Raw genomic sequence first — 13,639 nt, 5'->3', positions numbered from 1 at the left:
ATACTTTCATACAAAGTCACTGTTGGTTTAAGTATGTTTTCCTCATGACAAAAAGAGGCCAGTCATAGGACATGATTGCCCTGCATCTCCCTTTCTTTTTAAGTACTACAGTACTTCATTTATTTTTTTGTGAAACTTTTATCCTTTTGAGAATTAAAATTTGGAAACTTCAATTAGAAGATGACATGTAAGTAATTTCTTTGGAGTCATCTTTACTCGGTTGTTGATTATACATATATTAGTGCTTATATTAAAGTCCTTCATTTTGACACACAATTAAGTCCGGTATGTTTGTAACATGTATGTATTACCAGGAAATGTTTACTATATGCAGCAACATGATGTATGTGCACACATTCAGACCCATTCTGAGATGGCTGCTGATTCTTATTTTTTTTTAACATGGTGGATTGCAATGTTAGCATGGTAAATGAAAACTAAAAACAAGGGGAAAATGTCAGCTTCAGGGCAAAACAAGGATGTGAGCAGTCCTGTCACACTATGCAGCTGCCAGGCTGCCTTAAAATAAATGAATATTTAAATAAATAGAGAAAATATATTTAAAATGAGAGGAATGGGAAGTGTGACAGGAATTATCAAGTAATGGGAGAGAAGAGTAAAAATTGCTCTTTGGGGTAGTGGGAGAGAAACTAGTGGCATAGAATTTTTTTTGCTTGAATGAGAATTTGCCTTAAAAAACTAAAGACAAGAGGTGTCTGGCAAAACAGTAACAGTTCATTTAATTAAACATTACGGCCGGGAGAGCAGTTGCAGACACGGGTTCTGAGGACTGTCTCTCTTTGTACATCGGATTGAAGCAAGTTTTTATACATTTCTCTGAGTGCCATAAAACCATAAAAGACATTCTTTTCTTGGCAAATAATTCAAACAGTTGTCAAGGAGTTGTAAGATAGTGGACGCAGCTGGACCTCGATCTGTCGTGGACACAACGTGCCAGCGAGTACGTGTCCAGATGTCTAGCCTGAAGGGTGCGTGGTCATTGTGTGTCATGTGTGTGCTGTGTCCTGATTGGCTAAGTGTACCTAACTAAATGTGATATCTAACTTAATGGTGTTTTGGGGAATGCTCGCATCCCTCTGACCATGTGTGTTTTATTGGGGCCAATCTCCAGGGAACATTGTGGTCTCTCTGTGGGAACTCATCTAAGCTTTTCCTGCTTATGTGTTTAATTGCCGGCTAAGGGTTAACACACCTGTGACCTGTCAGTCATTAACCTCAGGCCTAGGTCTCAGAGCCTGTCTGACCATGTACCTGCATGCTAGGGTTGACAGAGAGTTCATGACGGGGGAACCTAACAATGGTGAGGTAACTTCATTGTGTATTAAAACGTATTGCTGTGCACATCGACTTCGAATGATCCAATATTAACAACATCTCCTGGGATGTCCACTGCAAAAGAAACAAGCAATGTCAAAGGTAGTAGATCTTGCCTTCAAAAGGTGTATGCCAAGTCACTGGCTTGCCTGTTTGCCTTTGTAGTAGTAAAAACAAACTTTTTAAAATTGCCTTTGCATGATGTATGTGCACGAATCGGCAGCCACCTTGAAATGGTTTTTCATTTTCTTTATAGAAAAAACATTCCAAGATGGCTGCCAGTGTATCACGACACAGGCACATGCATAGGCTTCCATTTGGACATTGAATGATCAGAAAATGTAAAATGAAAATATAAAAACAATAAACAATGAAGTGGAGGGAAAGGGAAGGGCAGAGGAACAACAGGAAACTGGTGGCTGGTGTGGTGGTGAGCAGGTGAGAGAGAGAGAGAGAGAGAGAGACAGAGAGAGAGAGAGAGAGAGAGAGAGAGAGAGAGAGAGAGAGAGAGAGAGGAAAGTCATGCACTTGCATAGAGTACTGAAAACAAATGAAAAATAGTCCCCCAATGTCAGCAGTGGAAGGATACAACTTATACACTCAAAATAACGAAAAAGAAGGTATGTTCCAGTTGTATGTCAAAACAACGATAGGGAGTAAAGCTAAAACATCAGGACCACCGAAGTGAGATAGACTATAAAGATATAATTGTAATTGCAAATAAGAACAAATCTTCTTATTCATCTCAATTGTATATACTATTGGATTTAGACAAGTCTCCTCATGTTGGCTATATCCCTGGTTTTATGATATGTGTGGGAGTGCTATTTCTGATCATCAGATGTCTTCTATCATGAGTTCCTCTAGGTTAGCTCAATATAATTGGGGTTTGCTTGCATGGGTGGGTTCGAGATTAACATTCCACTGTGCTTAAAACTGGAATCACTCCTGTGACATCTGCTTTAATTCTGCCTGTGACAATGCCTGCAAAGCATCAAAGGCCACAAAAACGTAAGTGTAATGTGTAAATGTGTTAGTATAGTCGTCAATTATACATTGGTTTAGGTATTTTATGTGGCTTGGTGGCTGAGTCTTGTAGACAGATCTATTCTCAACATCATTTTCATTTATGAACCCCTCCACAATTCCCTCCCAAATAAATTATCCAGACCCTTTGGGTATTGAGAAGCCTTCATTTTATTTTAGCATGGTGTAGAAGGGGCGAGGAAATGGATTGTAGCAGTATTCCAGCAACTGTTCTCTAAGCCTTTACTAAGAGAGCGAAAAAAGAGGAATTGTAAACATACATGTTTCTGCATGAGGCTTTCAGTGAGAGGATCGGCCCAGACTTAGCGAAATGAAAACACGTTCTGAAACTGCAAAAAGGCGATTGGAAGTCTGAAACACGTTTTGGATTGGTGATTTACTGCTTTAATTTTCGAAAACTGTATTTGAGAAATTGCGTTCATACAGAAGTCGATACTTGGAGCTCATGAACCAGTTAATATAGGGAAAATAGGACTTCTTAGGATATTCGCCATACTGAAAAGGATATTTGTCTGGGTAAGTGGGTTGACTGCGATGAAAATGATTCCAAAGGCAGAAACTCTCAAATGAATCAAAAAATAGAGCATGCCGCACTGAAGAGGACCTTTGGGAAGTGAGACTCTCTTGACAAACTTGAGCACGTGTGGTGCTTTTCTTGCTTAATGTTACTACATATGGGGGGTCATTACAACCTCGGCGGTCTTTTTACAAGACCGCCGAGGGACCGCCGTGCTGAAGACCGCCAGTGCAGGCGGTTTTCCGCTCTGCGCATTATGACTGCTGGCAGCCCTCCGTCCTTTTCCAGACGGAGAGCCGCCAGCAGCCATACTGGCGGTCGGCGGGGAAGTGTAGGTTGCTCCACCTCCACCGCCACATCAACAGAACACTGCCCACCGAATCACGTTCTGTGATTCGGCATGGCGGTGTTCTGTTGACAGTGCTGGTGGCGGAGCAGCCCCCATGGATCCCGTCCCCTCCCGGAGGATCAACGGACCAGGTAAGTTGATCGTCCGTTAGGGGAGGGGGGTGTTGTGTGTTGTGTGTGTGCATGGGGGTGTGCGTGTGGGTATGTAGAGGGGGTGTGTGAGTGCGTGTATGCATGCGGGGGGTGTTGTGTGTTTGGAAATGTGTGCGTAGCTGTCTGTATGTATGTCTGTATGGATGTGTGCGTGTATGTCTGAATGTGGGTGTGTGTGTATGACTGTGTTTGTGGCTGTTGGCATGTTTGTTGGTGTGTGTGCGGGTATGTGTGTTGGTGGTGCCTGCGTGTGTGTCGGGTGTGAATCAGTAATGTGATGTTGGGGATGGGGGTCCTGCCACCTTTGTGGTGTGGCTGGGGGGTGTCGGGGAAGGACTTGGGGGTGGGGGGTGGGGGAGACCCCTATCAGTGCCACAGAAGGAATTCCCTGGCACTGATAGTGCTCACTGCCATGGATTTCATGGCGGTTCCCAAACCCATGAAATCCATGGCGGTGAGCCTGGTCTTGATACCGCCGGTGGTATTGTTACGGCCGCCGGGCTGGAGACCCAAGTCTCCAGCCCAGCGGTCATCTCCGCCCTGGCGGTCTGATCGGAGAAGTGGCGGATGACCATGGCGGCAACCGCCATGGTCATAATTTCAAATTTTTTACCGCCAGCCTGTTGGCGGTAAAACCGCCACTTCTCCACCAACCACCAGGGTCGTAATGAGGGCCATCATGTCTACATCTATGAAATTAGATACACTGTGATGTTTTCTATTTGTAGGAAATATCTTTCTTATGAGGGTAGACTGTAAGCCATCCGTTTAGTCTTTGGTGTAAACACGGTTTCTGTACAAGACTTTACCACTCAGTAAAAATGTGCTAACAAAAATTTAATATACAAAAACAACAACGTATGTATAATCAACGTATCTGCTCCCATAGCCTAATAATGGTTGTCTTCGAGAGGTCAGGCCTCTTCCAGTATCTGCATTCCATTAAATATGATTGTGGTGACAGCAATGTGTTATGTTTGTAGCATTTATGCCTGTGTTTCATATGTATGTGTCTTACTGGGTGCACGCTTGTGTTTGTTTCATGAAACCAAATGCAATCAAAACATGAAAAAGAATATGTTGGATTAAAGTGCATTATACATGATACTATTTGTTCATTTTCATTCAAATCTAACATACACTGTTAAGCTACCACTTGCAGTGGCGGCCTACATATTAAAAGTGGTGAGGCGGTTGGAGGGGGTGCAGGCGGGCAGGATGGGGTGTGTGATGGGGGGCAGGAGGGTTTTAGCATTAAAAAGAAAAATTAAATGTATCTGGTGCTACCCGCCGCCTCCACACCTCTTCCTGGTCCCAGTAGTTTCACAGACTCCCTGTGCAGTCCCCGCGCTGCTCTCATGCTATTACCAAGCATGAGAGCAGCACAGTGATTGGCCTGAGCGGGCTGGATTCCCGCTCGCTCAGGCACAGGGAGTCTGTGCTGTTTCTCCAACCCGGCTGTCAAATACACGTCTGTTTGGTTGGCCAAGAACGGCTGGCCAAACAGATATGCGCACTTAAGTGCACTCATTCCTCCTCCCCCCACCTATGGCCCAGCCCTGCCCCTCCCTGCACATGCTGGCTCAGAGTAAACAGCTGAAAAATAAAACAAAATATCATTTTATTTTTCAGCTGCTGACTCTGAGTCAGTGGTGAGACTCTTCTTCCCCATTACGAAGGAGCCGCCACTAGTCACTTGCTCATTTTGTCCCTTGAAAAGTTAGAGTGGTCTGGAGAAAGAATAGTTGCTCTCGCTTGACTACACACAAATCGAGCGACAAGATGCCTTTTACTCTATATTCTGCCAATTTTAGCAAATTAAACTCATCCAAAACAATTTATTTACGATTAAAGGAAAATATTAAATGTAAATCTAATATACAGTTTCTCCAGAAATGACCATCACTGCCACACCATCTTAGGAAGAAAATGTCTTCTCAAAGCAAAGCATGTTCAGAAGCTAAGTATGTTCAGAAGTGTGTTCAGAAACCCCCCGCCCCTTAAACCTCCAGTGGCTCCCCATCCAGAAGAGATGCCAGTTCATGATCCTCACACAGGCCTACAAAGCCTTACACAATCATGGACCGGCTTACATCAACCACAGATTGAACTTCTATTAACCGATGAAACTCCTATGTTTCACCCCCCTAGCCCTTGCACATCCCCGCATCCATTGCAGAGGTGGCCGTTCCTTCTACTTCATCACTGACAAGACCTGGAATGACCTGCTTTTCGATGGAGACTCCAGTGCCTAGATACTGCCAGGGGTGACAGGGTGACAGTGCTGCGCTCTACAAATACTGATTGAGTGATTGATGGTATGTTCATATAAAACATGCATTTCCTAGTTTAAAGAATGTTTTAAAGAACCAGATTGTATTTACTATGTTATTTTATTTACAAGCTTCAATATAAAGTGATTTTTTCTTTGCACATTGTAAAATTGGAAACCTCTGAGAATACGTATAAGAAACTCAAACTCTGCTAAATAGACCAGCAATGGGGTAGTGCCCAATTACAAATTTCTCACTGTTTATAATTGATCTATGTATTTTTGTTTACTACCGCTTCATAGTATTTCATCTGTAACATACTTTTCATTTATGCCACAAATTCATTCAACTGAGGTAACATTTTTACTGATTAGCAAATTAGGAATACATTTCAAATGCACTGCCGATCAGTAACCAGGTCAATTAATCTGGTACAATAAAGTGTACATCTCAGCAGTAATGGATGTGTTCTTGGTTGAGCAATGTATCTAAAAATGCATTTGTTTGGTGTTCCCTTAAAATAAAACAACCAAATGAACGAGTTACTTACCTTCGGTAACGACTTTTCTGGTGGATACATTAGCTACCTGTGGATTCCTCACCTAATGAATACTCCCATGGCACCAGCATTCGACGGAAATCTTCTTCCTAGTCTCTGCACGTCGACGAGGACGTCATTCCAGCCACGCGACGCGGTCTGACGTCATACAGGCAATAAGAGGTCCTCGACGACGTGCCGACGTCAGTACCAACATTTTTTACGTGCATGAGAACAACAATCCAATGCAATGAAAGAGCAAGGTAACATCCCATAACATATTAAAACACACAACATTGCAATGAATAGCTGTAAATTTAATATAACTCTCTCTTTTTTTTTTTTTTTTTTTAAACCAACAACTATATGCAAATCATGTATATACACAAAGATATATACATATATACATATATATATATATATATATATATACAGATACATATACACAAATATCCATATATACAACATCTATTGCAACCTTGAAGACCAAGAGGAGCGCACTCAAGGATTACTTGGTAAGACCAGAAAGGCAACGGGGAGGCGGGTGGGACAGTGAGGAATCCACAGGTAGCTAATGTATCCACCAGAAAAGTCGTTACCGAAGGTAAGTAACTCGTTCTTCTGATGGATACAACTACCTGTGGATTCCTCACCTAATGAATAGAGTCCCAAAGCAGTACCACGCCCGGTGGCGGGTGCCTAAATGGTCAAACCAAGAAATCCTGCAGCACTGACCGTGCAAAATGGCCGTCCCTTCTAACCTCAGAATCCAAACAGTAATGTTTCGCAAAAGTGTGAAGGGACGACCAAGTTGCGGCCTTGCAGATGTCGACCACAGGAACACCTCTGGCCAAGGCCGAAGTGGCCGACTTAGCTCTGGTGGAATGAGCTCTAATGCCCTCAGGAGGATCCTTCTTTGCCAAAGAGTAACAGATTTTAATGCAAAGAACAACCCACCTGGATAGTGTTCTCTTGTGGACTGCCTTTCCTCTCCTCTTGCCCACGTATCCAATGAACAGCTGATCCTCCAGCCTGAAATCCTTTGTTCTATCAATAAAAAAACTCAACGCCCTCTTTGGGTCCAGCCGGTGCAGTCTTTCTTCCTCTTTGGAAGGATGAGGCGGAGGATAGAACGTGGACAAAGTAATTGTCTGAGCCAAATGGAAAGGTGAAACAACCTTCGGGAGGAAAGCAGCCTTGGTCCTCAACACCACCTTATCCCCATAAAAAGTTGTATAAGGGGGCTTTACCGACAAGGCCTGCAACTCACTCACTCTCCTTGCAGATGTTATAGCTACCAGGAAGACTGTTTTCATAACCAGATACCTTAAGGGGCAAGAATGCATAGGTTCAAAAGGGGCCCCCATAAGGAAAGACAGGACCAGGGACAAATCCCATTGCGGCATAACGAATGGTTTTGGAGGATATTTATTTAGAAGACCTTTCAAGAACCTGATAACAATAGGGGATTTAAATAACGATGGTTGGTCTGGAAGACATATGAAGGCTGACAAGGCCGATAAATAACCCTTAATGGTAGCCACTGCACAGCCTTTCTGCGCTAGAAACAGAGCAAAAGACAAAACGTCCGATAAATGAGCTTGCAAAGGATTAATCTGCCTCTCTCCACACCACGTCACAAATTTAGACCACCAATTAGCGTAGATAGATTTAGTGGAGTGTCGCCTGGCCGCTAATATAACATCCACTACATCAGGCGGGAGAGAAAAGGAACTCAGGTTGCCCCGTTCAATCTCCAGGCATGTAGGTGCAGACTCTGGAGGTTGGGGTGTAAAACCTGCCCCTGCGACTGCGAGAGGAGGTCTGCCCTGAGAGGGAGACGGAGCGGAGGGCACATTGAGAGTTGGAGAAGGTCGGAGTACCACACCCTCCTTGGCCAATCCGGAGCTATAAAGATGACCTGGGCCCGGTCTTGGCGAATCTTCCTCAATACTCGAGGAATCAAGGGTATGGGAGGACACGCGTAAAACAACTGGCCGCACCAGGTTATTTGAAACGCGTCCCCCAACGCTCCCTGCATCGGATACTGGAGGCTGCAGAATAACGGACAATGCGCGTTCTCCAGAGTGGCAAACAGATCTACCCGAAGAAACCCCCAACTTTGGAAGATTAAACGGACTTGATCTGGATGGAGACGCCACTCGTGGTCTGCCGAGAATTGGCGACTGAGACTGTCCGCACGTACATTCAAGACCCCGGCCAGATGATTTGCTACCAAACAAATCTGATGGTCCTCTGCCCAGGACCATAGTCGAAGAGCTTCTCTGCAGAGAAGGTACGACCCTACTCCTCCCTGTTTGTTTATGTACCACATCGTGGTAGTATTGTCCGTTAGGACCTGTACCGACTGACCACGAAGGGAAGGGAGGAAGGCCTTGAGAGCCAGACGTACAGCCCGTAACTCTAACAGATTGATATGAAACATCTGTTCCTCTGGAGACCAAAGGCCTTTGATCTCCAGATCCCCCAGATGAGCTTCCCACCCTAGAGTGGAAGCATCCGTTATGACCGTGGCCACTGGTGGCGACTGCGCGAACGGCTTTCCTTGTGAAAGATTGTTGCCCGCAATCCACCACCTCAATTCCACAGCAGCATCTCTGGAGATCTTGACAGCACCTTCTAGATCCCCTTTGTGTTGAGACCACTGCCTTCGGAGGCACCACTGAAGAGCCCTCATGTGCCAGCGAGCATGCGTGACCAACAGAATGCAGGAGGCAAACAGACCGAGCAGACGAAGGACCTTGAGGACTGGAACTACCGCTCCATTTCGAAACATTGGAACCAATTCCTGAATATCTTGGATCCGCTGAGGCGGAGGAAAGGCTCGACCCAATGTCGTATCCAGTACTGCCCCTATGAACAGGAGGCGCTGAGAGGGCTCCAGGTGAGATTTGGGCTCGTTCACCGAAAAACCCAGGTCGAACAACAGCTGGGTTGTTGACTGCAGATGATGCGACACAAGCTCCGGAGACTTGGCTTTGATCAACCAGTCGTCCAAGTAAGGGAATACTGCTATCCCCTTCCTTCTGAGCTCTGCCGCAACCACTGACATCACCTTCGTGAAGACTCGAGGAGCTGAAGTAAGACCAAACGGGAGGACCGCAAACTGATAGTGTTGCGACCCTACCACAAACCGGAGATACTTCCTGTGCGACTTGAGTATCGGGATGTGAAAGTAAGCATCCTGCAAGTCGACAGACACCATCCAATCTTCTTTGTTCAACGCCAAAAGCACCTGTGCTAGGGTCAGCATCTTGAACTTTTCCTGATTGAGGAACAAATTCAAGATCCTCAGATCCAGGATCGGTCTCAACCGACCATCCTTCTTGGGAATCAGGAAATACCTTGAGTAACAACCTCGACCCCTTTCCTGCTCTGGGACCAACTCCACCGCGCCCTTTGAAAGGAGGACTTGAACCTCCTGTTCTAGCAACAGGAGGTGTTCTTCTGAACAATAAGATGGGCGGGGCGGGATGAGGGGCGGGAACTCCCGAAAGGGAAGGGTGTAGCCTTTTCCCACAATACTGAGAACCCAAGTGTCCGTTGTAACAGTCTTCCATTTGCGGAGAAAATGCTGTAATCTTCCCCCTACAGGAGAGGAGTGAGTGGGAAATGGTGGAAGCCTAAGGCTGCTTCCCCTGCTGCACCCCTCCAGAGGATGAGGAAGAGGCAGAGTGCTGCTGAGAGGCTCCTCTGGTGCGGGCCCTACATCTCCCTCTAAAAGATCTATAGGGATGGGAAGAAGCAGGTTGCTGGTATCTCCCCCGAAAGGAAGAGGAGGAAGAGCCACGCCCAAATCCACGAAACCTCCTGAAAAATCTGGAAGAGGCAGAGGAAGAAGGAGCTTGGAGCCCTAATGATTTAGCTGTGGCCCTGCTCTCCTTAAAACGTTCCAAGGCCGAATCTGCCTTGGCCCCAAACAGCTTGTCCCCATCAAAAGGGAGATCCAATAAGGTTGACTGCACATCCGCAGAAAACCCCGAGTTACGGAGCCAGGCCTGCCTCCTTGCCACCACAGTTGTGCCCATCGCTCTGGCCACCGAGTCGGTTGTGTCTAGCCCAGTCTGAATAATCTGGGTCGCGGCAGCCTGGGCATTTGAAACAACATCCAAAAGACCCTGGGGAAGCTCCGTAAATGATGAGGAAATGTCATCCATAAGAGCATGAATATATCTCCCCAGGATACAAGTTGCATTGGTGGCCTTCAACGCCAGACTGCAGGACGAAAAAATCTTCTTGGACTGCGCATCCAGTTTCTTCGAGTCCCTGTCTCCAGGCACCGCTCGGGAACGAACCAGGTGCTGATTTGGATGAACAGGAGGCCTGCACCACCAAGCTCTCCGGTGTAGGGTGCCTAGAAAGAAAGCCAGGGTCAGTTGGTGCAGCTCGATACCTCCTGGCTACGGCTCTGTGAACCGCTGGGGAAGATACTGGTCTCTTCCACACCTCTAGCACCGGATCCAGCAAAGCGTCATTAAACGGCAAGAGTGGTTCCGCCGCAGCTGAGGCCGGATGTAGCACCTCTGTCAAAATGTTCTGTTTTGCCTCTACCACCGGCAAAGGCAGGTCCAGAAAACTAGCCGCCTTCCGTACCACTGCGTGAAAGGAAGCAGCCTCCTCCGTGTATTCCCCTGGAGACGAAAGATCCCACTCAGGGGAAGTGTCCAGCCCACTGGCCGTCTCTAGACCATGCAGTCCATCACCCGAGTCCTCTAGTTCTCCTTCTTCCAGGACTCTTTGGTACTCCTGCTCTTCTAATAAACGGAGAGCACGTCTCCTCAAATGAAGCCTATGCTCGATACGCGGAGTCGACAATGCCTCCGCCGAATTCGAAGATCGGTGCCGATCTTCAGAAGCCACCGACGCCACGTCCGGTGCCACAGGTAACTTCGGCACTGATGAAAGAGCACTCGGAGCGGATGGACCCAACGGAGTCACAGGACGAAATCCCGACGTCGACGGGATGGAAATCTCCGGGGCCAATCCCTCTGAAGCCACCGGAGCAGCCACCGGCGCCGAGCCCACGTTCCCAAAAGGGAGAAAGGGCATAAAGGGTGCCGGCCGTAGAGGCGCAGGATCACCCAAAGAAAAGGCCAAAGGGCCAGCTGGAGCACCCCCTGGAGCCATCTGTTGGAAGATGGTATACATCGCATTTAGGAATGCGGTACTATCGGCTCCAGGGGTGGGGAAAGCCGGATACTGGGGTGCCTGTCTCGAAGGTGACCCCGACGCCGGCCTCGACGTCTGAGACGCCGGAGACAACACTTGAGGCTGCACCACTTCAATCACCGACGCCTGTCCAGGTGAAGTCGGCGACGCCGGAGAGGGCAACGGCATCGATGGATGCGGCGTGACCGTGGGACTGACCTCCCAAGCCCTCCGGCGCCGATCCGAAGACCTAGAACGAGTCTCCTTGCTTGAATGGCGCTGTGATTCTTTACGGCGCCGGGAGTCTCGATGATGCCGATGCCTTGGTGAAGAAGACTTCTTGTGATGTTTTTCTTTTTTCGACTTCGCCATAAACAACTTCGCCTCACGTTCCTTGAGGGCCTTTGGATTCATGTGCTGGCATGAATCGCAAGTCGCGACGTCGTGGTCGGAGCTCAAACACCAAAGGCAGTCGGAGTGAGGGTCCGTAACTGACATCTTGCCCCCACACTCACGACAAGGCTTAAAACCCGACTTTCTCTGCGACATTCTTACTGTAGCGAAGGACTACGCAGTAAAAATACACTGTAACCACGAAAGTAACAGTTGCTCCCTCGAATATAACCGTTTCGAATGCACGGAAAAAAGGGAACTGACGTCGGCACGTCGTCGAGGACCTCTTATTGCCTGTATGACGTCAGACGGCATCGCGTGGCTGGAATGACGTCCTCGTCGACGTGCAGAGACTAGAAAGAAGATTTCCGTCGAATGCTGGCGCCATGGGAGTATTCATTAGGTGAGGAATCCACAGGTAGTTGTATCCATCAGAAATTGTTATTTCCCTTGGCTAAACTAACATGTATATTGTCCATTTGTTAACTGACTCACGGGACTTCAACTATATCACCCTCTATTGGTTATTTTTGTAACAAAACATTCTCCTCCCTTTTTCTGGTTTCCCCCTAAAACACCACCCCTTATCTGCCATTAATTGCAAGAAGAGCTTCAAAATTTGGAGAACATTAACTTGTTCTACACAGTGCTTACTACTTGGTCTTAGCAGATAATCTACACATGTCCTCCCCCACTTCTCTGTGAGACTCACTACGGGTTTTTGGTTAATTGTAACAACTAAACAAGTCTCCCAGCCATTATTTCCTTGGCTATCACTCTGCCACCTACTTAACATCAGCAATACCTCAACTTACAGTCTGTCAGGATCATAAATAATGAACACTTCCTCAGCAAACTCGACTAGTGCTGCAGGTTGACTGCCAGCCACGAGCATAATACATTCCCTATCATTACCACCTACACCCTGTTGAATCTTTTAATATCGCCCTCTCTCCACATTAGGGCAATTGACTGATTCACAGTGTCTCATAGGCCCCTATACAAGATCCTTTCGATTTCAAAACTACCCTTGATCTTGTTCTAACTTACCTTGCTCGGACCATCTGATATACTAATTGTGGCAACTTTCTATCACAAACCCAACATTGCATCCCCACCGGGTACATCAAAGGTGTCACCTCCAAATTCAATTCTGTTTCCTGCGGCCCCACCATCAGAATGCCCTCCAGCTTATTAAAAGAGCTGTTACCACCAAGAGTACCTTCAAAACTGACTAAAATATTGTACTCTAGAAATTAAAATCTTTTGCCCCCATAAGGCTCACAAGTCGACATTTCATGTACAGCGCTTATCAGGGTATTTTCATGGATTATAAAGTATACTTAATGTTGTGCTTTAACTGTAATAGTCCTGCAACGTCCTGCAACCCCGCTAAGCTCTTATACTTGCTGTAAAAGACATTTTGTACAGAATTTATATGAGCATGTCCAAAATATAAATGGATGCAAATACACCCTGGCAAGACTAAATTAATGACAATTTAGCAACATTACCTATGATTGCAGTTGGTCTTAGAGCTTTAACAGCATCTTCCAGATTCCTAATTTCCTTGTGCTCATGTGCAAATCGCTCTTTCTCATGCGTCAAAGAGACTCGTCCCTAAGAAAACAGAATAATATAGACATTATTTTTTTTTGCAATTATATTTATTAACATTTTAGGAAAACACTACGAAGACATGCATTAAAGAGACAAGAGCAACCAAATATTTAGTCCCTGGCAATTTAAGCTTATTAAAGGACAGTAAATAATGAGAAGTGTTGTCTCCCAAGTATTACTTAGTATATATAACTCTACATCTACTGTACATCATCGTTTCCCACAAACTGCACTAAAAAAAGTGGT

The 13,639-nt window shown here is 46.2% G+C and overlaps 1 protein-coding gene across 1 annotated transcript in view; it reads right to left on the bottom strand.

The window, feature by feature from the left end:
• ME1 (malic enzyme 1) overlaps window positions 1–13,639 on the bottom strand; it is a 1,525,515-nt gene that overhangs the window by 130,937 nt on the left and 1,380,939 nt on the right. Inside the window, exon 10 of the mRNA XM_069235609.1 lies at window positions 13,288–13,393. Within this exon, the coding sequence (XP_069091710.1) occupies window positions 13,288–13,393 (106 nt within the window). The remainder of the gene's footprint in view (window positions 1–13,287; window positions 13,394–13,639) is intronic.

The sequence above is a fragment of the Pleurodeles waltl genome, chromosome 5, assembly GCF_031143425.1.
Source record: "Pleurodeles waltl isolate 20211129_DDA chromosome 5, aPleWal1.hap1.20221129, whole genome shotgun sequence".
Classification (NCBI taxonomy): domain Eukaryota; kingdom Metazoa; phylum Chordata; class Amphibia; order Caudata; family Salamandridae; genus Pleurodeles; species Pleurodeles waltl.
The sequence above is the reverse complement of the archived record's forward strand: the minus strand, read 5'-3'. Positions and strand labels throughout refer to the sequence as shown.